Source organism: Micrasema longulum, unplaced genomic scaffold (genome assembly GCF_059751315.1).
Source record: "Micrasema longulum isolate JH-2025_06_02 unplaced genomic scaffold, ASM5975131v1 h1tg001940l, whole genome shotgun sequence".
NCBI classification, from domain to species: Eukaryota; Metazoa; Arthropoda; class Insecta; order Trichoptera; family Brachycentridae; genus Micrasema; species Micrasema longulum.
This window is the reverse complement of record NW_028279114.1, coordinates 178,696-205,818: the sequence shown is the minus strand read 5'-3', so window position 1 is coordinate 205,818 and position 27,123 is coordinate 178,696. Positions and strand designations below refer to the sequence as shown.

Below are 27,123 nucleotides of genomic sequence, written 5' to 3'. Positions count from 1 at the left end.
GCTTCCACAAACAGACTCTTGACGTCTTTTTCGGATAGAGACTTTAAAATTCAGTAAGAAAAGAAAATTTTGTTGGGAATCAAACCCAAAAGGTTTCAACAATCATCACTCTATTTCTGCTACATAATTAAAGCATATGGCTTCCACAAACAGCCTTTAGACGTCTCTATCGGCTTTCAAGTTCTGTAAAAAAATATTTTTTGATGGATTCGAACCAAAAGATTTTTAAAGTTCATTTTTTAATGTATGCTTTATAGTTGGAGCATACGGCTTCCACAAACAGCCTCTAGACATCTCTGTCGGCTTCCGCCTTTTAACTCCAGAAAAAAGGTTTTGTCGGGAATTGAACCAAACAATATTCAACAAACATCAATCCATGTCCGTTCCATAGTTGAAGCATATGGCTTCCACAACAAGCTTCTAGATGCCTAACGGCTATCAGCTTTCAACTGCTATAAAAAATATTGTGATTGAAATCGAACCTAACGATTTTCGACAATCGTCACTCTGTGTCACCCTGCTTGTACAATTAATGAATCAATATTTCAGTGATATTTGTATTAAGGGCGTCAGATAAAAAAAAGTCATGATAAAAAAAAAAGTCATGATAAAAAATATAAAAAATGTTATTAGATGTATAAAAAAACTTCTGTGGAAATAGATTTTCGTAACTGAATTGAATACAAGTAAAACACAGTTTTCGCCACCATTTTTGACTGAAAACTCGACACTGGCTAGAACACTCCGGTTGGAAGGTGAAAAGGCCATAAAAAACGAAGAAGAAGAAGAGAAAGAATATGTATATATATTGTGAATAATCTGTAATCCGTTAGTATTTAGTATATATTATAATCTGTGATATAAGACCCTTAAATAATTTTCCAAACCCAGTACAATAAGTTTGTAAGCAGTAGAGTTAAATTAAATTTAAATCGCGGTAATGAAATTGATATTTTCAAAGCTTAACTCGGTTCTTAACAATATATTTTATTAAAAAGAAGGAGCCACGGTCTTGTTATCCATAATCTTTAATAATCAACATTTTACATACCTTAAAATTCAGATGAAATCCTTGTACTTATCATTTTAATCACATACTCACTCAGTAAGTTTATATGTCCTTTTATTTATTTATTATATTTCAATGAATGTGCTGAAATAAACTTTTAGTAAAAACGTCACTTAGTTTTATTTAAAAAAAACTTACCTTGCGTTTTCCTCGACAAATTGTGTAGGTATTTAAAGAAAATCTTGATCACTAGTATTACTTTTCAATGTAGATCTATCGTATAAATATAAATTTACCGTATTACACTTTTTTGACAAATAAAAGTTTGCCTTCATATTTGAGTACACGAATTTGTTGCGTAATAATACAAAGTTCCGTTGAATAATAAAATGATAATATCGTTCACTTTTGATAAATTAACCGGAACCGAGTTTTGTAAAACAAAAGATTTTCGGCGAATCGCAAATAGAAAAAAGTTATGTTTATAAAACGTTTAGTGCAAAATATTTTTCAACTCGGCACAGGAATCCCGTGGAGGTAAAACAGTGATGACACTTGATTATTATAATTAAAGTAAATAAATTCATTTAGTATTAACATAAACAATGAGAGAGCGAATACCCGATTAATTATTGAATGGATCTCGTCTTGAAAAACATTTTAAATGTTTTTGTTTTTATGAAACTATTATGTATTTATTTACAACATTATACGAGTTTATTTATTGATTAAATATTATAATTATTGCGTAAAAACTGGCAATCTCGAATAAATTTCATTTAACTTAATTTAAGTTCTAGGTACTATTTAAATGAGTTTTGCCTGGAATATTCAACGTGTTTAAATATTTTTGTCGCTGTGTTCGGAGTTTTTAAAATCGTGGTAATAAAAAAAACGCGGTCTTCTACCCAAAGCTTAATAGGTAATAAATACTTGCGCCGCGTTGTGAAATACTCATACTATTTACTTTAAATAAACAATGACGATATTGCTATATTAATTATTTGATGATTTTCCATAAGTTATTTTCTCGATCATAGTATTGAATAAATTTTCATTTACCGTCTCCGCAAAAAAAATATACTACCCTCCGTCATTATACTTCATAAGTTGTTTGATAAATAAATAACCTATTTTAAAAAGACAAATTAATAAGAGATCTATGTGTTTTTGTTTTAAAAAAAACGCGCTCTATTTTTTTATGTATTTTGATGAAACAAAGTATTTTGTTGTGCAATTATTTAAAACATGTTATTACCGTTTAAAATATTCACAATATATAAAACCTGCAAATAGAGACAAGAAAAGCACGAAACACAAATCAACCCATTTCAAATCTAATAATAATTTTAAGTCGTCTCATACCGCTGTCGTCTGCTTGTCTGCAAATTTCGCCTTCCCTGTTGATGCTTTAATATTTTTTTAATAAATCGCGCCCGGAATAAATTATATACTTACTTTAATAACACAAATTTATTAAGAATTGCAAAAGGTAATTATTTTTATTTCCACTTTTATTATACCGACAGTACTATTTTAAATTTCACTTTTAATTATTTTTCCGGCCAGGTCGCAATAACATTTTCTAAAGCCGGGTGGTTGTATTTATTAACCGCCAAAAATAAATATACCTTATTTTTAAAACATTTTTAGAAAACGCGAAGGGGCAATCATTTTTATCTTTAATAATTAAACCGATTTAAGTTTGTTTTACTATTAATTTCACAAATTAAAAACACACTTTGTAACACTTCGTTATTGAAATTCGTTGTGCAATGACAAAAACTCCGTTAAAATTCATGAAATTTGGAGAATAACGTGGTGAACGGCCGAGACGATGCCTCATTCACGTTTGTTTATTCAGGGTTCGATTCCCGTATTAAATCACAAAATTTAAAAATTACAATAATTTTAATAACGCGACAAAACAGTAAAATTGTTACACAGGCTACAAATTTTTTATCGTAAAATTTGAACAAATTATTTTTAAAAAGGAAAATTGCCACCCCTATGCACCACGTTTTATACGAACTTCGGCAACCAGATTTTTAATATGTTTAATTGAATTTTTAAAATAAATTGCGAAAACACTAACTTTTTGTTGAAAGCTTGGAAAAATATGTTATTTTTAATGCGTGTGCTTCTCGGTTGAATTTTCAAAACGAACTGGCGGTGCGCGCTGGTGAATTTTCTGCCCTTTTGTACCAACAGATTTCGCAATATTTTTTGAGGAAATGCAACAATAAGTTGTTTTGATACTCTCTAAAATAATATTCAGTTTTATTATCGTTCTTCTGAAATTATTGTTGAAAATTTCAGAGTTAATTTCATTTAGGTACTTATGCTTTTCATACCATATAAGGAGATGTCTAGTAGAAGCAAAACAAATCGAAAAATGACTCATTTTCTTGCACCCGTATTCAAAACGATTGATGATAATTGAAATTTACATTATGAAGATACAAATATCAGCATTACGCTTCAAATAATATTATTTTGCAAATTAAATATATGGTATAAGTAATAAATCATTTCGTGTCTCTTTTTACGTTTGATGGTGCATAGGATACTACATTGTTACACCGATCGCGGCATATTTCCATAGTTTACATATTTCCGAGACAGTCGAATTTATTTTTGTTGCACCTTTTAAATTAATACTTAAAACTTAATAGCTTTTATAACAATCATAGAATTCAATTAAGCTAGCCAATTTTAAAAAACGTATATTTTAAACTTTTTTACTATTTATTTGTGCATGCCGTGTTCACATATAATTGATGAACTATATCTAAAATAGCAATTTGTGATTATTGTACCAATGTCATACGTATTGTGTTTTGTTCGTGAACCAAAATAAATAAAATAAAATAAATAAATATAGTCAACTCGGTTAGTAATTGAAACCGGGATTGATTAATGAATACGTGGTAGCCAAACTCGCCTGAAGTTCCAAGTTTGATTCCCGGGAAGCAGGAAGATGGATATGGAATATTTATTTTTAATTATTTTTTACTACGATGTTAATTTAATTTCGACAATCGAATACATTTTTCATTGCCATTGATTATTCTATTATATTTATAAAAAATAAATATTTAAACGATGATTTTAGTATGTCCAAATGTTTGCAGACAGGCTAGATTTCCTCCCTTAGATCTAAATTTGCTGCAACAGAGTTGTCAACAGATGGAAGAGTTGAGGAAATGTGGATGTTTAAACATATCCAGTGAATGATACACAATGTGTAAAGTGGCCACTTAAACCAGCTAGCGACAGGTCATAAGCCCTGTAAATGCCTAGACATCCATATTTCCTTCTCAAAAATGTTTTCCCTCTCTGGTGCAACAAATTTAGGAATAAATATTTTAATTTTTATTTTCCAATATTTTCAGCTTATCCAAATGTTTGTAGACAAAGGCTAAATTTAACCTCCTAAGGGGTTATTTAAAGTAACATACCTTTCGTGCGCGGGAAAAAGGGCTTAAGTCATAAAATTGTCAAAATGACTTAAGTATACAGTTAAAAGGCTATTTTTTTGCGCATTTTTTGGTGTATTTGTCATAAATTATTGATACTAATCAATCGTTGCATTACTGGTCCAAAAGTCTTTAGTCATACTTTTTTCAGAAATTTTTTCGATTTTGAGATCCAAAAAACTTAAGTCATGTAAAACATAAAATTAAATCCAAATTTTAAAAAACACAAAATGTCAAAAATAATTTTCTAAGTATGTACAAAATAAAATACTTTAAACACTTATGATTTGGCAGCTGTTTTCTCGGTTTTTACACACACTCCAAACTTCGATTGGTTCTCCTGAAAAATAGTATTTTTTGACTTAAGCCCTTTTCCCGCACACTGAAGATATTACAACAGAGATAGAGAACATTTTACATATGGACATATGTAAATCTAGGCATTTACAGGACTGATGACCTGTTATTGGCTGGTTTTTGCCACTTTGTAACATTTAACATTTTGCCGATTCTTCCGTTGAGTCATTGCTTAGTAGGTGAAATAATTCTGTCACATGAATCTCATTGCGCCCTTGAGGTGATTTTCACAGAAATTGCGCTATATAAATTATCCAGCTGTAATAATAATAATAATAATGCATCAATAAAGGTTTTAGCTCTTTAACTTCACAGAGATCATCAAAAGGAAGAATTGAAGAAACATGGAGGTTCCAACGTAAGCAAAATTTCAAATGTTACATGTGTGTAATGAAGCCATTTAAACCAGCATAAGCCCTTTAAATGTCTAGACTTCCACATTACCTTCCTATCTCTAATGTAATATGTTATTCTTATTACTTGACCAAATATTTCAATTTGCAGACCATTTCCACGTAACTTGTGCTGAAATTGGGAATCCAGCTAAGGTAGAGGGGGATTTGAACCTCGTATCTTTGACACGTGAGTACATAGCACTACCACGGGACCACAACCCGGTTCATTATTGTTATTATTAAAGCTATTTATGTTGGGTTTTCAAATGGAGAAATGAGGGTATTAGAAGCAAACTTTGAAATCTCCATCGAAGGAGTTACTGAAATATTTGCAAAAAACTTAAAAGGAGTGAGATTTCTAACTATGCTTCACCAACTCAATGGTGAATACTCAGTTTGCATTGTCAAGTAGTATAATTGAAATCTATTTTTGCAAGATTTATAAAGAGCTTTGAATTACACTATTATTTAAGGTAAGGTAGGCTTTTATGTATAGTTTATTTTGGCATCAATAATTAACTTTCTGTTTTTGGTGGAGATTTTGCTTCTAATAACATCAATTCTGATATTAGTTTTTAAGATGCTATGAACTAACTTCAAATAACATAAATAATAACAATGTTGAGACATGTTCCTTCAACACTATTCTTTTTCAACAGATTTTTTTTTTAAATACAGACCTACCTGCTACAATCGTTTAGTTAATTACACAGAACATCTAGGCCCGTATTACAAAATGAAGGTAACAAATATTTCTACATCATCATTTCCCTACCTGCACCCAATAGTGCATAGGGCCAGCGCTTTAAACAAGGAGCACTTGGCTAGTGAATAAGAAAATGAATACAGAGCATCCTCTGGTAAGGATAGTATCCATCTAACATGGCTCAGCCTGTTCTAAGATGAAGATTTTTTCTGTTTTAAAGTATAAGACATACAACATTTGCTCAGAGGAATTTATCTTTTGAGGCCCCAAGAGTGTTCAATGTCCTGGATGAACATATTAAGTTCTCCAAAACGGAAGCCATTTTCAGAAAGAGTGTACAAGTCTGGATATTGTCTGAGGAAAGACACCATTGCAGGAGACTGCTGCTGCAGATATTGCATAGATTTATACACTATTAAACGTATTGTCCAGATGCTTATTGAAATATATTTATGTTTGTTTATATTGAATTTTTATTTTTGCTATTATTTAATTATATTCGTGCTTCCACTTTCCACTATGTTGTAGCCCAACTCAACACAAGGCCCTTGGCCTCATAGAGTTTAGGATATGTTGTCATTTTTTTTGTAATATGTATGTATTTGTATGAATAAATAAAATAAGTAGTTCTATACTAATATAACAATGACAAAAAAAAAACTTAATTATTTATTCATTTACTAATGAGTATATTCCAGTCCCTTTTCAATAAGTGACTCGATTCGGCCCTGGATACAAGTTAATTTAATATTGGACAACCATCGCGACAGATAGGAAGAATGGTCCCACCAGATTGAAGTTGTTATTTCAAGATATCACCTTAACTACATCTTCTGTCACAGTAACTGATAACAGAACCTGTCAGGTAACATCCACTTAAAGAGACGCCCATATGGCCAAACACCATTCTAGGATTATCAATCACAAAGTTAACCACAGTTTACAGCAAAACAACAGGCCGTAGGTACTCAGGTCGAGAAACTCAGGCAACGAATTGTCCGATCCCACCTTGCTCATCGTTGATATGTTTTCATTGTACTTTTTTTTATTCAGGATGAAAAATAAGTATCTTATTTTACTTCTCACCTCTCCGATTATCCCTATTCAAAAAATATGGCAATTCGTCGCTCCGTTGAGAAGTGAAGGAAACATAAACAAACACACTTTGGCATTTATAATATTAACACTTTGAGTACCGGCCGAATACACATAGAATTTATCCTGTGCCCGGCCCTTTTTTGTGAAATTTCATGCTTTGTGAAGGGTTTCTTAAAAGTGTCATAATTATAAAAATACTAGGTTAAATCGATTGAAACTTCTCAGATTTATTTGAAATACTTAAATAAGTCATTTTTGTATGATAGTTTTGCCAACATTGGCCTTTATGGAGAGCCACATTGCAATGTTCGCACATATACAGGGCCTCACTCCTTTTTTGGTGGTTTGTATCCCGGATCCGTGTATTTACTTGATTATAATAACCATGCGTTGTGTTCCAGTCCCGTGTTTTCACGAGGTTTACCAGCAGCAAAAAAGTATTAATAAAAGTCACTAGGTGTCAATAAAATGCACTTTTTTAGACAGCTGGTAAACCACGTGAAAACACTAGTGTTTTAATATGGATGGATAGACTATATTTAAACATTGAGTTTTATGTGAAAATGAGTAATTTGGAATTATTATTAACATATACACTAACTACTATTAATTAAGTCGACGAAAGCATGTACATCGAATACACTGCATTTTAAACATTATAAATTGATGTGTTTGTCCAGGCGGTTTTTAAACGCATTAACCAACCGAGCGTGCACCATTCACTTTCTGTGGAAGGCTCCATTGCTCCACAAGTCAGTTTGTCAGGAAGTTCCTCTTGGGATTTAATGTAAAGGGGGTAGTATTTAATTTTAATGAAAGACGTCTGTGGTTCTTTATATTTATATTTATTTGAATAATTAGTCCTAAAGCATACAAGATGGTATTTCAAATTAATAAAGTCAGTTGCTGGTTTATTTCAGACAGTACATAACTAAAAATATTTATTTAACTTTTGTGCTATATAAATATTATGCGCCAAATTATTTATATAGGTAATATCTTCCAGCCAATCAAAAACAGACTGGTGTAAGTTGGTCAGAGTTTGTAGTTGACAATTTCATATCTGTTTATTTAGTGCTGATAATAGCAGATAATAATAAGTTAAACACTTTTTTGAAAACTAATTAACTTGATAAACAACAATCAACTTAGGTACGCTGGTATAGAAATGAATAATTCAAATATAATTTTACAATAAATCAAATACATCAATTAAATTTTTATTAGGGTTTGCTTCCATTGATGAGGTCAACAAGATCACCTAGAGAAACACCATCCAAGACCTTGTTGGCTTGCATTACAAAATAATCATTGACCTGGTCAGCAATAAGGTCAGAGTAGGAATTGAAAAAGTCCGCAGCGAGGTCAGCGAGCAGAGCGTTGATCACATTGTCGATGTCTCCACCTCCAAGCATACCAGTTGTTTCAGACTAAATAAATAAAAAATCAAAAAGCTATTTTTAATATTGAACTTATTAGAAAAAAATAGCTTTAAAATAATTTGTTTTCAAAATATCATTTTTATTCCAATTGGAGCTTATATGGATAGATCAGCCCTTTGCTGTTGGGGGGTATTATTAAATATAACATTGAAAAAATATATTTTTTACAATTTTTTCACGTCAATCTTGTCGACAATTGAACCTTAGAAATTATACTTAGTAGCAGAATGTGTTAACCAGTATACCATACAATAATATAGTATATTAAGATATAAATATGTAAAAGAACAATGAATACTCTTTGAAGAAAAATTTAATTGTAGAAAGAGAGACTCCTTAGAGTTTGTTTCATAGAGTCTTTATTCAATAAAATATATGCATTATTACAATATTAATACATTATAAAGAAAACAAAGTATTAAAATATATTTTGTCCCGATAAACTATATAGTTTGTCATCGGGTGCTCAGACATTAGTTTTAATTAATAATCAAATAAAAAGAGTACAGACATAATACTGTATACGTATAAAATAATAAACATAAAAAATAGTTTAAAGAATTAATTTTTTTTAAGTAAGAAAATAGAGTAAAATAATACAATTAAAATTAAAGAATAGCAATTTCCTTGAATATATTTTAAATGTAAGAAAAAAATTAAACACATATAAATAGTTTGTGCTCATAAATGTAATCAAAACAAGATAAAAAATAAAACAAAGTGAATTGAAAATTTCAATTCATATCTACAGAAAAAAAAATAATAAGAAAATTAAAAGTACCTATTAAAGTTAAGATCTAAAAAATGTAAATAAAATAAGAAAGAAATAAAAGAAAAGGTTAACCTAAGAAAATAACAAAAGTATATTCAATGAGAGATAAGATTTTTTTTTTTTCATAAATAATAATCAATATAGGAACGTTTTATCTACTAACCACTTACGTAATAAAAACATAATTTTATTTTTACTACGACATGTTTTCATGTCAAGTGGCAACATATTAAATATTTTTGGAATAATATAAGCCAACGTACGTTGTCTATATTTATTTTTAAATTTGGTACAACAAGGCCAGTTAGATAGCTGTGCTCTAGTTTATTTTTATATATCAAGCTGAACATCTGTTGGATAATACATTTGCTCCATAAAATACTCTTAACTAGTAAAACATTTAACTTATTATACATAAATGGAGTATTATTTCTCTGATTGTATACATAATTGGGTGCAATCAATTTGACAAGTGCATTTTGAACATTTTGTACATATTTAATGTTTGTTGCACAATAATGTCCCCAAGCAGTGATCCCGTATCTTATTATGGATTCTCCCAGAGACAAATATACTCATCTAAGTGTGGAGAGAGGAACTAAAAACTTTGATTAGTGCAGTATTTTACAGAATGAAACTGATTAAATATATATATAGTTATTCATTTTTACTTTTTGACAAAATCTGCATATATGATATTTGTGTTCTATGTAACCATTTTTTTATGAATTAATTAGGTACCTGTTTATTACTTATAATATTTTTCTAGCATTTTTTTATGATGATGCAATTTACTGCATATTATATGAATAAATAAATACCCAATAAGATGTATTTTACCTTTAATGTCCCCAGTGCAATGTGAAGATTCATGTCTTTGATAAATACTCCATTCGGATTGTTTCCCATAGTGGCAAATCCGGAAAACTTCAGGTTTCCAATTTCAAAACTGAAAGTTATCACCCATTAATATGTTTACTTCCTGAAGTTAAATAAGTTGAAGGCCTAAAAGTATCTTCTGCACATTGTTACTTACTAAGATTTTCCATTTCCATAAATAGGCAGAGCTCCAAACACGAGACCCTTAAAATTGTATGTTTCTGAAATTATGTAATACGTGTAAAACATTAACGTCATCTTATAGTTTTTTTTATTAATATGGAAATTTTCCTCCCAGCAATAAGAAACGGGAAAATTGTCTAAAATGTTATCTTAACAAGAGGAATGGCCTGTTTATTGTGAAGATAACATGAAGCAAAGCTTGTCAGATTCAGCAGTAAAATAAGCAATAAACAGTTTCACCTTTGAATATATTTTTTTGCATTGCATATTGTGAATAGACTGCATGTGGACTACTCATAATAAGATCATAACTTCGATTCTCAGATTCCTACAGACCATTAGGGGAATTCATTTAAATTAAGAAAATTTCATCCCAGCAAAAGAAACCTAATTTGAATGGGGTTCTGGTACAGTGGCTAGTGTTGTGGACTCACTGATCAAATGTCTGAGGTTCGCATCCCCCTCCCATTTCCTAATAGTGAGTTATTTACAACTTGTTAAAAATGGCCTCCAAAGTCCATTAGAAAGTAAAGGTTTTTTGTACATCGAAAAATAAGTAGGTAATGTGGTAAATGAAGCATAAAAATAAAATTATTAATCTTATTCTGACCTGATTTCACAATACTCATTGGAAGATTAATTTCATAAGTTAAACCAAGGGGTGCCATACTTAGGTCCACCGTCAATACTTCAAAATCACTTAATCCAGTCACATGAATATCTCCTGCTGTTACAGAAAAGCTGAAATAAAAAATTCATGAATTTATTGAAGTATAGCATAAATAAATCTCTTGAAATCATTCTGAATCAGTGTAAATTAATGTCGTTTCCAAAATATAGTTATTTAAAAAAGAAAATACAAGCGATAAGATAATATTACGTTATCAAAACATCTGTAGATTTGATTAACAAATAAATACATCAAATATATTGAATGAGAATGGTAAGCGAATAAAACTTTATAGAAATTAAAATATTTAGTTTAATACCTGAATTTATTTCCTGCCTCAAAGTCAAATGAGAAGGTTTTCATATCCAGGGGGTCTAGAATGGGGATTCCTTTTTCTTCGTTTCCTTCCTTCATGGTGATACGAAATCTTTCCAAAAGCTCATTTAGGGCATTACTCAAGATCCTTCCATCAGAATGAACTAAAGAAATATATTTTCAATAAATGATGATTGTTAAATATTTTTAAAGTTGGAGAATCCCCTTGAAAAGGGCGTATAAAAATAAATAGATGTAAAAAATTAAACATTAAATATTAGCACACCTGCATCTTAAACTGCATACCAATTGAGATGAGGTCGCTTTTCATTGACCTTCATCTGTTTGCTAGGACAGCACATTGGCTGTCTTTTTTAATGTTCGCACACATTCCTCTCACTACACTTTTGTCTTTTGAATGTTTATATGAATTTTCAATAAAGATTCAAAGCCAAAAATGAGTTTAAAATGTTACGTCAGAGTTTATTACTTGTAATCATTTTAAAACACGCCCATTTAATGGTGTAGATATAAGTGATAAAAATACAAAAATATCATGGACAGCAAAATTGGTGTCTTAGTAAGTGAAATTGTAACTTTAGAAGGCGCGAGCAGATGAATTTAAAAGTTTTAATAATAATTTCTCTCTCTATCTGAATTTGTAAAATATAAAACCATATTATAAAGCCTGTTTATTAACTTTAATATTTAAACAATGCTTATTTTACCTTCCTTACTTCTGGGGGCTCCAAAGGTGACGCCTAAAAGGCAAAATAAAACTAGCAATCTCATCTTATTCAATTGCAAAGTACAATTAATTCCAAATCTACAGCTCAACTGAACAACAAAAATAATAAAGTTGATATTTTTACTAAAACTTTTTATCATCAGATTTCTAAAGTAATTAATTACATTGATAATAAATTAACATTATGATATGAATTGATAATAAAAATCTGAACTCTAATTATACCAACATTCTTTTTTTATCTGTTTTACATAAGATTTTATTTTAATCATAATTAACAATAATATTATTTTGACAAGAGTTACAAAGATAACTGAGATGTACTTTTGAGATATCGTCATTAATATTGCCAGTACATGAAGCACTACATTGATACACCAATTGCTGCATATCTCAATCATTTCAAGTAAAATAAATCCAGTCAATGGGACAGGTCATATGATTTTTTTTTCTTTGCAGTCTCAATCCTGGGGATAGGTTTGCAGCAAAGTCCCACATCTCGTTCTCCACTGTACTCTATTCTCTGTAGCCCTCTCCAGTTCAACATATGAGGCGCAGTTCAAGTCCTCAGACGGTTGTTTCAAATACTCCCCCTGGGTGCCCTCTGTGATTTGTCCCCTCAGCTGTTCCCTCTATTATGTCATGCAGGAAACCCTCGAGACACATAATGTGGTCGATCCATCAGGTTCGCCCTCGTGAGAAGGTTTTAATAAGGTGCCTCTTTTCTTCGATTCTACTTAGAACCTCGTCATTAGTAATGTGGTATCTTTGTCAAACTCATAATATTCTTCTGTAGCACCACATCTCAAAAGCCTCTAGTCTTTTTCTATCTCTTTCGGTACCATTCCATGTCTAGCAGACCTACATTGATATTCTCCATATCTTGGCAAGTTGCTTGCGGAACTTTAGATCCATGTTATTTGACTTGAAAATCTTTGTTTTTTTATTAAACGCCAGCCTTGCTTGATGTGTGTGGCTGTTGACTTTCTTTTTGACCATCCCAGGTAATCCTGCTTTCAAGGTACACAAACTCTTTTGCGTTTTTTAATGTTGCTCCTAACATTACTATATTCATTTGCTGCTCATTACAGCCCACAGTCATCACTTTAGTTTATTTTCATGTTATATATTCTCCATGGCTGTCAGAGCATCTATGAGTTCTTCTTCACTTTTAGCAATCAGAGCGATGTCATCAGCAAACCTTATCATATTTATCTTTTGACCGTGTATTTTTACACCCTCTCTATGAATATTTTTTTTCTCTCATTTCATTTATCGCGCACTGTATAAATATATCCATTAAAGAATACTGGTGACAGAGAGCATCCCTGTCTTATTTTTGCTTCTTTTTTGTCATTTCCATATGGAATTACAGCAGCTTCATTTTTATATAGCGCATATATAATTCTCCTGTCTTGATATTTCAATCCTATTTTTTTCATCACCTCAAAAAGCTTTTTCCAGTCAACTTTGTCAAAGGCTTTTTTTATAGCGACCTCAACTTTAGGTTTGAAGAGACTATATATTTATTAATATTTCCTTCTCGAATTTTTCCCATCTCCATTAAAGTATTTTTCAATTTTAAAACCCCCTGGCGAAAAAAATCCAGTACTTTTCAACAAACACACAAAATTCATTTTTCATGCACTTATGTTAATTTTTTTATTTAATTTTATTTCTGAGTCCGACAAGACAATATTATTTATACAGATTTTTTTCATTCTGTCTTTGAAAAATAAAAATTTAATTTTTCATTAACACAAGTAAATTGATTTTTCCATCCGGTCTACAGGTTTAAATATTTAAAATAACTTGGCTGCAAATGTTTAAAAGAAATATGTTATTAAAGTTTATTTATTTTAATATGAGAAAGTATGTAAAGCGGGAGTGTATAATTTATTTAAAGTATGCTGGCTTATTTCGTAATTATAAATTAACATAATTTATTTATGTATTGATCTGCAAACGATACCTATGAAACAGGCTAAAAGACAATCAAACAAAGGAAGTACATAGTTACATTAAAGAGTAGAAGTAATTTGAAAGCAATACGCTTAATATAATATAGAGTGAATAAAATTAAAAGAATTTCTAATAGTGCAAAACTTCTTCACAGATGTAATTGTAAAACAGCTTTGTTGTAATAAGCAGTAGATTTACATTTACAAAATATATAATTAATATCACTCTAAGGAGAATGATTTTAAATATACCGCCATTCGAGTGATTTGTCTAAACAAAGAAAAATCTATCCCATTATTAATTGCATACCATAAACAATGAGTTTTTAAAAAGTTTGTAATAACAGTACCTATTTAAAAAAGGAAGAAAAATGCAAATGAAATCATCATAGTTTTTTAAAAAAAAACTTAAGTATCGTTTACGCGTGGACAATACAACATATGGGATAATATTGTTTTGTCCCAGCAACGTGAGCAGCCCCGAACACGTGGGACAAAACTTTGGGATAGTAAAAATTCGTCCGCAGTTTACACGTGAGCGCTGTGAAAATGACTAAGCGACGACGTTCGTTATGAGCGAGTTCGCGGAAAATATTATTTATTTTTTAATTCTATTTTAAACTAAAAATGCTCAGTCAAAAAATGCTAAGTCGCTATTGTCATAGGTCCTGTATGGTGGTGGGATTAATCGTTGTTCCGCAAAGATGGCCTGTCTATTTCTCGGAACAATATACTACCCTACAAATTGCTGTTAAAACGTAGACAATAGTTATCGTATCTTGAGAGAGAACAGTGTTGTATTGTCCACGTGTAAACGACACTTAATGGTTAAAAATAGGTAAACTTCTTTTTAGAGAATGAAAACGTGTCACGAAAAATACTTTCATTGATTTTGAGTTATATATATTCGATTGGGTAAGAATCGGATTGTGGTCCCATGGCTATAAAATTATTGCGGACTCACAAATCGGGGGTCCAAGGTTCAAATCCGACTCTAATCCAGCTTGATTTCCATTTTTTTATAGTGAGTTACTTACAACTCATTGAAAATGGCAACCAAAATTAAAATATTTAGGTAAATTATAAAAACACTAGTATTTAATTTTATTAAAAAAATATTCCATGTATACTATAAAAGAATGTTTTTTTAAAGAATGTCTTACGATAAGGTTATTTACCGTTATTAGACAGTCAAAACAAATAGATTTATGTTACTGTAATAATTATATGGCAATATATACAGGGTTCATAAAACCCTGTCACATTTGAAACCACGATGATCAGTATAGCAAGAAGACATATTAGCAAATTAAAATACATTTTTAGGACGAATAAAAATTTCAAAAATAAAATCAAAAAAAGCAAATGGTTGGCTACTTCGGCAGAGGAGAAACAAGAAGGAAGGAGTCTGATACGCCGCCGCTGATAACCACGTAACCGCGCTCCCCTCGCTACTCCTTTGCAGAAGTAATAAATCATTTGTTTTTTTTTAAATTAAAAAAAAAATATTTGTTCCAAATATTTTTTTTAAATATGCTTATATGTCTTCTTGCCCATACTGATCATCGTGGTTTTGGATGTGACAAGATTTAAAGAACATCCTGTATATATATATATATTGATACATACATATTTTTTTAAAGGAACAACTTGCTAAGCCTCAATTTGGAAGCTTGTCAGCAAACGGGATAGAGGGAATATGGAAGGAGGTAATGAAAAATACACCACAACACCAGACCTTAAGAAAAAATATTTCTTGGATTTTTTAATACAACTGGCGGGAATTGAACCCGCGACGCCAGTTTCGCAGTTGGCCAGCTAACCAACTGCACCACGGCGCCTGTCCAATAACAAAATAAATATGTATTAAAGATATACATTTCTATGTTTCGACATCTGTTGGCCTCGTAGTCATATAATAGTATAATAGTCAGTGCGTTTGCTTTCCTTGCAAGAGTTCTCGGGTTTGATTCCCGACATGGTTGAAATGAAATATTTATTCAAAAGGGTGTTTTCACACCAGAATACTATAGTCTCTGAACTGGTACCTGATGCGTAAGACTGATTATCTTACCTTCAAGTAACAAAAATAATCAAGATACGCTGCGATTGGAGTACCAATGCAGTGCCCTATGCACCATTAGGTGTGGAAAGGGAATAATATATATATGATAAAGATATACATATTTGATTTCATGTTCTTTTGAATTTACGTTTTAAATACCTACTTACTTTGGTAAGTATTTAGCAAAGTAATTGACTTCGACAGCTAAAAGGTGTGTGGAACCAAATCTATTACCAAGCTTATTTGAAATTGACGGTAATGTTTTTTGGATGCCATAAAATTATGGAATTTGCATTTCAATAAGTATTAATTTTATTATGTATATTTATGACATTTATTTGTAATGTACATGTTTCAGTGTTTAATATTTTGCAAGTTTTTTTTTTGAGTGTTGTACTTTCATTAGAAAGTTCGGTATTACCTTACATTAGAAGCATCAAAAAATAAATGCACCACAACAGGCCAGGGGTGGTATTCCAAACGCTTTTGCGACCGTATGATCTTGTATATTTACGTACAAAATACACGAGAAAAACTGTCTTCTCGTGCCGTGAGAGCGGTTCAGAATAACACCCCAGGACGCACAATTACAATCGTCCATTACAAGCACATTAACCAGGCCTTGAGAACAAACAGATTATTTTTTTGTATTTTCACTTGGAATTGAACCCGGAACCTTCTGAACGTGATTCAAATGTTTTAACCACTACACCATCACAGAGGCTGCCAAAAATAATGTTAATTGAATTTAGTAACAAATTAAGATTTGATATAAGTAATTTTTATCTTAGGTGGGCGATAAAAATGTTGAATAACACTTTTAACATATACAATTTCTTTTAATTAAAAAATAGTTATAAAATATTTTTTCTTACTTTGTGATCGGAGCACTTTGCGTGTACTAAAAATGGGATAGATAATGGTGACTCTCCTACTTATTTTTTGTCCTACTCTCGCACATGTATCTCGCCATAGACTATCCAGCACCGCCATGCAATCTGAAAAACATGGTGGTATCTACCCAATTATTGTTGTGAGCTTTTAAAACTAGAACTAATGCCAGATGAGTAGTAAATTGTGTGTCAGTTTATATTTATAGTTGTTCTACAAATCATCGAAAATGTCTTCGATGCATTTTGTGGTCCATCCATTGCCAGGGACCGAAGATCAGTTGATTGATAGGTAAAACATGCAATTCGTCTTAAAAAAAACTGACTCCATTGCTTTCATATTACAGATTGTACTAATACCCGATTCTACAAAAGATATATTCAGGGTATATCCCGGTTATGTGGTAATAATCTCTCATATTCTGTTGCACTTTTCAGCCCAATTTATGGAATTCTAGCTAAAAATTATACGGTAGGAGGATCTTGAGAAGGATCCAGAAAGTGTATATTTGTCTTCCGCATGTAATCGAGCTCAACTGCCATAATGGAATCTCGATTTGGATATCTGCACGAACGCAGATATCATATTATAATTTAGATACCGTAATTTTTATTCGTTTGCGACGATTTCTGTTAAGAATCTTCGTGTGGTGTCTCACCCAGTGGACATCTGATCAGTACAGTAGACTTGCTAATCATAATGACTAAACAGTGCGCGATCCTATTATCGCGGAATTGTCCGCATATCTTGTTCACTTCTTCGTGAATCTTGCATTTTTACGCTTAATTCATAACCCCTAATTTATAATTGTACCAATCATCGAAAGAAATTGCCCGTTTGTAGACCGCTGTCATTGAAGGCTAGGTCGGGGCATATTTTTCGTATGACATTTGATGGCTTTTCCTTAAAAAACAAAATGCCACCGATATTTCATATTATTAAACGCGTAACATTCGATCGGCTGGCTTTGTCTGGAATTCTTAACTATTATTTATCAATGCAATCTAAAATATAATTATTTAAATTCACAGAAAATGGCTACCAAATAATACCTAACATTTTGTGTCTGTCCTTGTGATGGGTTTCTAACCATTATGCAAAATGCGTGTGCGTATTTTTTTTCCAAAAAAAACATGCGAAATTACGAAATTTATTTTTGTTGAGAATTTTATACCGTTGTTACTCGTTCATAATATCATGAAAATAGTTTTAAAGTTGTATTATATTAATAAAAATGCATAGCTATCCATATTTGCACTAGAATATTAGTCACCTTTGATTGTTAGATTCTAAAGTTTCACTTTAGTACCTAACCTTAAATTATTTGTAATTTTCATAATCATCACTCCCCTATCAGCACTTAATGATGCATAGGGCACTGAATTGGAAGAGCAATAGCAGTAGACTGCCATTCCAAACAAAAAGACAGTATCTAGCGAAAATTAAAAAGTATGTTCTTATGCAATTTGGTCTGGTATTCCGAATGCAAGTATAGCGCGGCATAATGCATTTTTATTTACTAAATACGCGTTATAGCGTGCTGTAAATGCGTTTGGAATACTAGCCCTTATAGATAATTGTAATCCTTCTAAACAACTTACTTTAATAAATACATCTAAAATATTTTTTTTAATGAATTAGCTGACAGACATCTTGCACTTAAATCAGCTGCATCTACGGCGAGAGAAAAGGTTGTTAGCGCAAACAGCGCACTAAATTCGGTGAATACATATTTGCAGTTGCAGGCCCTATGGCATGAAATGCTCTCCCAGCAGAATAGCGAAACTGTAAGAGTGAAATGATGTTTTAAAAAAACCTAAATCCCGCTTGTTCTCTAAATCATTATCCGTAGCATGTGAGAACAAAGTAAATTGTTTTACTTAAGTTACAAATTTTAAGTAATTAAATTTATTCATTTATAGAATCACTTTGTAAAATGCCCTTGAGGTTATATTACAAAAATGGCGCTATATAAGTTATCCGTAATGATAACGCCATGTCTTTTTCGGTCTTTGTATTCTGCATCCATCAAAATTCTCGTCGTAAATCTTTTTAGCCATTCTTTCTCTGTCCATTCGCTCTAATTGTCCGAACCAAATCATCACCCGTTTCTTGATTTTGGCGATAATGCCTGTCTAGGCATTGCGCAATGCCCGGATCTCGGTATTTGTGCTCCTACTGTTTGTAGTCTTACCACGCGGAGATCACATTCCGATAGCATTCAGACTAATTTCAATCCATTCCCGCTTTTCTAACTTCATTATTTGCCTTTATACATAAGGGTCGGCACCGGGACTCCATTGCGGACTAAAATCCACATTTTATTTTGCGTTGAGCACTGCATTTTATTTATTGAAAAATTTATTATTATTTATTAAGGAAATCATACAGTCTTTATATAAATACAAGGTACAAAAGAACAATTAATAAAAGTAAGACCAATTACAGATTTCACATTAATTTATTGTTAATGCAGGAGGAGAGGGGAAAAAATAATTGAATTCTTAAAAAGGAAAAAATAACATTAAATAAAAAAAAGTACATAAAAGGGAGAAGACATTGTATAGCTCCAACTTTACTTTCCTCCTTCTCTCTCTGCTTCCATGAACATTTATATTTCTTAGTAAAAATACCCAACCAACAATAATTAATTAGATGCAGGTAGTAGATGTACATATGAATAAGTATAAATTAAGAGTTGAAATTAATTGTTAAATTTAAAAGTAAAAGTTTAAATTAAGAGTTAAAATTAAAAATTTTAATTAAAAAGTTAAAATTGTAAGATAAAATTAAAAGTCAAGCAGGAGATAAATTTAAAATGTCTAACAGATCTGATAAAAATATGGTACATTTTGCAATAATTAAATGAAGGTTAGGTGATCAATCTTACGTTTCAAGATCAGTCTAGTTAATATTTGTAATAATTGATCGTGCAGTTCATCAGTTAAACAAGTTGAAAATAAAACGAGATTTTAGTGTATGCAGCTTAATTGTTTATTGTTAGTGCCCTGGCCAAAGAAGAATACAGTTCTGTGAGTGAATTAGAAACAGAATTTAAATTAATGGCTACTCAGCTTATTAATTTTCACAAGAGTCAACAGATTTACACACTTTATGGCCACTTAAACCAGCCAATGAATGTTCATAAGCCCTGTAAATGCCTAGATATTCCCTTCTGGAAAAGGTTTTTCCTCTGTTGCAATTAATTTCAAGTGAAATATTCGTTTTTAAAATGTTTTTTATTTGAATGAAGAATTCTCACTAACGAAAGTATCTGACATGCACAATGACAGGCATTTGCTATTTTAGTGAAGTGATTTGATAATTATTTCAACTAGCGCACCTCTTATGCTTCTAGTACTTTCCAAAGTGTTGGTCTTTGCAGACTATCTAACGCTACTTCACAGCACGTAGCAAAGGAACTATTTAGTTACTAGTAAAATACAACGTGTTTATGTTGTCGATGTGATCTGCCCGAACCTACCGAGCAGGAAACGATAATGGTAGCCCGAACTCTTTACAATATTTTGTATGCATGCACCTTCCCCGATATACTATAAGTAACCTTATGCTTTTGTGCAATGTGGTGATGTGGTGATGTGGTGATCTCGCCGCATACCTAGTCTTGTTCCACCTCTCTCTTGTTCCCACAAGTTATTAGTTGGTGTAAAGGGCCAACAATACCAGTGGTGCTGCTGTTAGGAATTTGAGCGTATATTGTCAACTCATGGTGCCGTATTATTTTTCGACACTAATTTTCAGCGGTGAATCGTCTAAATAAGTGATTATGCACAGCTTACCATTCTATTTGACTTTCGATCATAATGTTTTATAGTAGCCATGTTTATGGGAAAATAAATAAAATAATTGTTATTTATTATAAATCACCGCCACTGTTCATATCTTCCTACAAAAAAAATATCCATAAAGTGCGCTTAATCGTTCTCAGTGAACGATGAAACTAACCAATTCAGCTTATTTCTCCGTACAAAAAAGTACACTGTATTTTTTACGTCTTTAACCTAGTGGCGTTTTTTAGTACTAAAACAAGCTTGCAGATTACAAATACAATTTGGACCTATTGTTTCGAACATTATTTCCGAAGGACTATTTTTCTTTGATAGGATACCGTTAACATATTATGTACCATATAAGACATGTGACGTTTGCATTGGCAGTTTTTGGCATTATTCATTTTAAAAGGAATCGGCGTGCCCAGTGTTGACATTTAAATCATAATGGAAATATCTGCTGAATTTCATTGTGATATTTTTTTCAAAATCGTATAGAATAAAGCTACGTATATCGGGTGGGTTATGATAATTGTTGTTTGAGTTGATTATCACAGAACCACAGAAAAAAATGTCATTTATAATTATGTTAATTACATATTATGTAGGTACAAATTAATGAACATTTTTCGTAGATTACCTATAAAATAAACCACGGCTCACCATTGCTCATTTTAATTTCAACGCTGTAAAAATAGCTGTCTGTACCATTTTTTTAAAGCAGCGTTACATAATTTGCCCATTTCTAGCATGCATTTTCATTTCATTGTAGATACTTTCTTTTAAAAAATATTCCGACGATTTAAAATTAGTCGACAATAGTATAGTACAATAGAAAATAAATAGGAAATTGCGGGGTCATAAATGGATACATTTTTCTGGGCTCGATTGTAGTAAATCGAGGAAGGTGGGATGCTGAAATCAAAAGAAGAAATGCTATGGCTTGCTCTGCAACGTAGTAGTAGTTGAAAAAAGTTTGGTTGAATGAAAATGCTTAAAACCCTTATTTTTCCCATATTCTTGTAGACTGCAGAAACATCACCCTTCAGAGAAAGATAGACTGTTCGAAATGTGGTGTTGGCGTAGAATGTTGCAGGTACCATGGATGGCTCATAGGACTAATGTTTCTGTAATCCGAAAATTAGGTACTGAACAGCGTCTTTCTTCCACTGTGCAAATCCGTGTTCTCAGATAAGATAACATGGAAAAATTGGTGGTACAAAGACCAGTAAAGGGAACCCGATCTCGTTGAAGAAGTCTCACAATAAATTAAACAAAATAATTTTCTCAGCACAGTATTTTAAGAGTTAAAACCCTTACTAAAAGATAAGATGTGATATCAGCTTCCCATTTCAAATCTGTCGATTACTATTCTTCGGGTCTATTTGCTTCATAACAGATTAAAATCAGTTACCGTTCATCTTTACCAATGCAGCAAACTGTACATTTTTCATTTCAGCTGTGTATAAATTGTTCTTTATACGTATTAATTTCTATGTGTGTGCAGATTGAAGGAGGTGTCGGAGCGGCTGAACAGGTTTGGGCACAGTGGCGTGTCGCCGGCACTAGGCGGGCTGCGCGGGGTCCGACAAGTGGTAGTGGGGCCCTCGCACGTGGCGTGCCTAATGGAGGATGGCTCTGTGTGCCGCGTCGCCTTCTCCATACTGCCCGAGCGACTAGACCTTACCAAGAATGACAACTCCAAAGGGTAAACAATATTTTTGTAAATAATATATTTGGAGAAAAATTAAACATTCATTTTTATGTACAGTCAACAATGGGTATTATCGTAAGACCTGTTTAATTAATCTATGATTTATATGAATTAAATAATATACACATATCTTCAATCTGTTTTCAATGCAGCAGCAAGGCTTATTACGGGAGTAAAAAAATATTCTCACATCTCCAAAATATCTATCGGACCTTTGTATTAGGGAAAATACATGTCAAAGAAAATCTGCTCATAGGTCAGCATTTGATTCAGGAAGAGGAAAACTTGTCGAAATCCGGCGCTCCCCAAACACTAGATTTGGAGATCGTGCTTTTGCCGCCGCCGGCCCCTCTGCCTGGAACCAATTGCCTTCAAACTTACGAATCATCGACAGTCCCAGTCAGTTCAGATCCCAACTAAAATCTTACTTCTTTAAACTATCATATCCTCAATTTTAAATCTGGAAATATAATATATCACTTAAGTTTAGTTTACTTACACTTAGTTAGAATTTAAGTTTAGATATACAATGAGGAAGTTCAGTGGTTTTTTTCAAATTTTTTATTCGTTAATAGACTGTTAAACTAAGTCAAAAATTTTTTTTTTTAATTTTCACATATCGTATTATCGGCGCTACGATTTTTTAAAGTTTTGTATTTCTGAAATAACTCCGCGTGTGACGTCAGAGGTTCATTTCCGCTTATTCCCATTCAGTTCTTCCTATTGGTCCAGAAGCGACAAGCAGACCGGAAATCTTCCATAGCTCTCAGATCATAGGTTGATTCACATGAACCAGTGACGTCATTTAAAGTAGTGCGTTTTTATCAAAATATTTTTTATCATTTTTTCTGTACATTTTCAAGAAACTTTGCCTTACAATTTAATGCTCTAATTTTTACCCCGCGTAAGAAAACATTTTTTGTATCCAATTTCCCGTAGGGCTGAAGTTCCTCACTGTAAAGCGCCCTTGTGGTGATTTTTTACAAAAATGTTACTATATAAATCAGCCAAATATTATTATTAATATATTATTATTACATCTGTCACTCTGGAGCATGGCTATGGGCCGGTAGAGTGCATAGGAATAGTCATTTGGCCACTGGTTTTGTTGGTCTTCTCAAAAACGGTGATTGTGTACAGTGGCAGTTTTGCATTTAACCGCCCCATTTATTTACAATATTGTATTTGAGTTTCTGTTCCATTTCTGTTCTATTTACATTTGTCAATATCATTTTTTCTATTTGGTTAAAATCTTTTAAAGCATACCTATTTCTGTTCTCATAATGCTCCAAAAGTTGCAATTTATCTATGAGATCAACTTTTATGGCATTTTAAAATCAGAAGGGGAAAGATATTAACCAAATAGAAAAATAAAACAGCCACTCATCATTTATGAGTTTAATTAAACCAATTTCCAGAGTAAAGTTGAGTGTTTTTACACTGTGATATTTTATAGTCCTTGGACCGGTACCTGAATTTTAAGACTTATCTTTCTTATCTTAAAACCAAAGAAAAGATTTAGGTACGCTCCCATTGATACCTATACCAGTGCAGTCCCCTATCTGAAAATTATGATTATATAGTATATATTATTATAATGTGTCATTTCCAGTGGCGGAGGGGGCCCCGGCGGAGGGGGGGGAGGAGGCAAATCCGGGAGCTCGGCCAGCGGCTCGGGGGGCGGGGGCAGCTCCTCCCGCCAGCAGCCGCGCACGCGCGCCCGCATCATGAGGACCAACTCCATCAGGACGGCCTCAAACTCCCAGGGTTAGGCCGCACACAGATTATTATTGCCCTCAGCGCCGGCTGTGAATGGAGAATGAATGTCGTATAGACCTGCACTAAACAGTTATTGCAAATTTATTACTTGATGTTTGTTGATTGACTATTTCCAAAATATGGAAAATTTCATTTTATATTATATCACATAGATTTAGGGACGCAAAATGCGTTGATATGTTTTTTTTTTTCCAAAATTCACTAATGTGATTTTGTAGTTTTGTAATTTGAAAAATCAGATGTTTTTAAAAACTAACTATTTCTGATATGGACATTAAAAAGACATACATGATTTTTTAAAGTTTTCTAAATTTGAAATTACCCTGCGTGTGATGTCACAAGTTCTCTTCCGTGAGTTCTGCTGATTGGCGAATTGCCTTCCCATAAACCGGAAATCTGTCACAACACTATCATTGGTTGGTTCAGAAGAACTAGTGACGTCGTTCAAAATAGTTCATTTTTATTAAAATCATTTTTCTCGTACATTCTCAAGAAATTACGCTGTACAATTCAATCTCTAATTTTTTCCACGCGTAAGAAAACAGCTTTGTATCTAATTTCTCAGAAATAGTCAGTTTTGGGAAAAATTCGGAACATAAAAAAGGATTTCTTCAAATATTTATTGGAGTTGGTAGACCGGCCTATTTTATTCAGGAAATAAAAATACTCGTCTTACCTTCTTAACTGTATTCACATTTTATAATTTTTTTCGCTTCAGTCCATAATCAAAATTACTAATTCCTGAAAAAGATCAAATTTGGAAATAGTCAATTTTTTAATTAATAAATTTGTACCCATAGAATCTGCCAACTTAATTATGTCACCATGATAAAGAAGAGTTAAACACTGGCGAGGGCATGATATTTGCTAAACAGTGCGATTTAATTTTTAAATAAAATACTTTTGGTAATTAGTAACAATCTAAGGGATTAATAAAAATTATTATGTACTTTTTACTGAAGCTGTTAAGGGCAGGTCAATGTGTATCTATGATTACAAATTGAAATTACTTCCAACCCACATTTCGGAAAAAAATATTTGAATACTTTATTAAGTTCATCCAAATCAAGGAAATTAATATTTTAGTTAAAAGAAGTTTGAATCAATGGGACATAGCAATTAGAAAATATGTTTTGTTAACCAATTTCTTTAGCCACTCTTGGGCATTCTGGGAAAAGGTCATTATGTCAAAATTTTGCTGTTACGACTGAATAATGAGTTAATATTGTTCATCAAATGCCCTTCAATCTACTAAAATACATTAAGTTATATCTGCACATTTTCTATCTACATTTTCCATAGAATATAAATCCATTCAGGGAATATGAAAAAAATATTCCACACAAGTGTCAAATTTGGTATGCTAGCATCCCTCAAGGATACGGATATTCCTGAGGAAAAAATTTTTTTTTTAATATTTTGTTTTTATTAGCCTAACATTTCAAATAATTAATTAAGTAAAATAATTTAATATAAAAACAGTCAAACAAGTAACTTATCGTGGATATTCTGGCAAAAAGCTTTAACTCTCAAATCCCTGTTTTGAGAAATCAAGCATTTATGTTTTGTTTTTTATCAATTTTACTCTTTTATATCTTATTTAAATATACTAAGATGTAAAGTGCTCATTAAGAACATGTTTTTAATTGATCCGTTTCTTAATTTTATATTACGTAAATATTAAGTTGTTCAAAGCTTTTAGCCTGAATAAATTACTGAGTATATACGACTTAACCTTAAATTTATTTTTAAAACTACAGATGTATGAAATTTAATATGACTTAGTGTATTTTGCCAGTTTGTAGAGCGTTAAAAACTTTACAAAACTGCATCATTAAGTCAAATCCACATATTTTCGAGTTAACGTTTTTTGCTATATACCCCACTATATTAATACTTTTTTATTTGATAAAATAAATTATAAAAGGAATGTTCTTTTTTTATGAAAACATTTTAGACATTGACTTTCTTTTATATTTGTTATTGCAAAAGTTATATAAAGGCTTTCTTTTCGAGGTTTGAAAAAAATTGTATATAAATAACTAACTCGAGTATCAAATGGTATGCTTTTGTACTTGTTAAGTTGTGACATAAAATGTAAAAAAAAAAATTTTACCACTCTTCAGTAAAGTTGAAGAAAATCACATGCGTTATTGTTCTACAATCCCAACTATTTTTTCAATGTAGTTGATAGATCAATGTAGCATTTCTTTTAATTGGCTTTATCACGTTCAGTTATAAAATTATTTTTTAATGCTCAACAAACTTTTAAACTCATATCTCTAAACTAGTGATTTTGACTTAATGTTTTTTTGCAGAATGCCCACAAACTATTAGAAACATTGAAGTATTTTTTTCTATGTGAAAACGATAGAAGTTATTTAATAATTGTTTTTTGATAGTCAGCATTATCTGAGTCAAAATAGTCAACAATTGCATAGAAACTTCACAATTTTTCAGGCAAAAATCTTTAAACCCATGTCCCATCAATTTAAACATTCAAATATGCGATGATTTGCTTGCATCGCAATAATTTGTTTTATTTTTCGACAGTTCTTCCGCCATTTGATTTAATTCTGTTTTGTCAGCACTTAATTGATTAAAAAGATTGCAAGAAATAATGTGTGTATAAAAAGTGTTACTCTTTAACCAAATGCATTACTTTCTCAACTTCGTGCATTTGAAAACTACTGCTATTTAATCCTGTAAGGTATAAACCTTTATATTAAACAATAATTCCTTGGCTGAAATATTTTTTTACTGGAATATTTATTTCTCACAGTTTCGAAGTTGAAAAAGTAATAAAAAATATTGTGTAAATAAAAATGTGTTTGTCGTAGGCCTCCGTGTGTAGATAACTTAGCCGTTT

At 31.6% G+C, this 27,123-nt stretch overlaps 2 protein-coding genes across 8 annotated transcripts in view; one reads left to right on the top strand and one right to left on the bottom strand.

Annotated features, from left to right (window-relative positions):
* Positions 1-7,912: 7,912 nt before the first annotated feature.
* On the bottom strand, positions 7,913-17,072 carry LOC148273472 (uncharacterized). 2 transcript variants are annotated; one of them, XM_088238676.1, is made up of 7 exons: positions 16,955-17,072; positions 12,034-12,066; positions 11,310-11,469; positions 10,931-11,061; positions 10,295-10,358; positions 10,099-10,207; positions 7,913-8,474 (listed from the first exon to the last, which is right to left on the bottom strand). In XM_088238676.1, the coding sequence occupies exons 1-7, from the start codon at positions 17,070-17,072 to the stop codon at positions 8,268-8,270; spliced, it is 822 nt and encodes a 273-aa protein (XP_088094802.1). In that variant the 3' UTR covers positions 7,913-8,267. The 2 variants fall into 2 exon arrangements, with proteins under 2 accessions (XP_088094802.1, XP_088094803.1); XM_088238677.1 differs by lacking the exons at positions 12,034-12,066; positions 16,955-17,072 and adding an exon at positions 14,074-14,178.
* Positions 17,073-17,121: 49 nt separating this feature from the next.
* The window catches only part of hyd (E3 ubiquitin-protein ligase hyd), a 73,814-nt gene continuing 63,812 nt past the window's right edge, over positions 17,122-27,123 (top strand). For all 6 annotated transcript variants that reach the window (XM_088238670.1, XM_088238668.1, XM_088238671.1 and 3 more), the window contains exons 1-3: positions 17,122-17,261; positions 22,269-22,469; positions 24,088-24,242. In XM_088238670.1, the coding sequence (XP_088094796.1) occupies positions 17,200-17,261; positions 22,269-22,469; positions 24,088-24,242 (418 nt within the window). In that variant the 5' untranslated portion in view covers positions 17,122-17,199. The remainder of the gene's footprint in view (positions 17,262-22,268; positions 22,470-24,087; positions 24,243-27,123) is intronic.

Excerpts from the sequence above, each read along its gene's own strand:
- LOC148273472 (XM_088238676.1), bottom strand. The coding sequence starts at position 17,072 with ATGGCGGTGCTGGATAGTCTATGGCGAGATACATGTGCGAGAGTAGGA. Across the intron at positions 11,062-11,309 it reads GAGGCAGGAAATAAATTCAG|CTTTTCTGTAACAGCAGGAG; the intron begins GTATTAAACTAA and ends TTTTTATTTCAG. Across the intron at positions 10,359-10,930 it reads AATGAGTATTGTGAAATCAG|AAACATACAATTTTAAGGGT; the intron begins GTCAGAATAAGA and ends ACATAATTTCAG.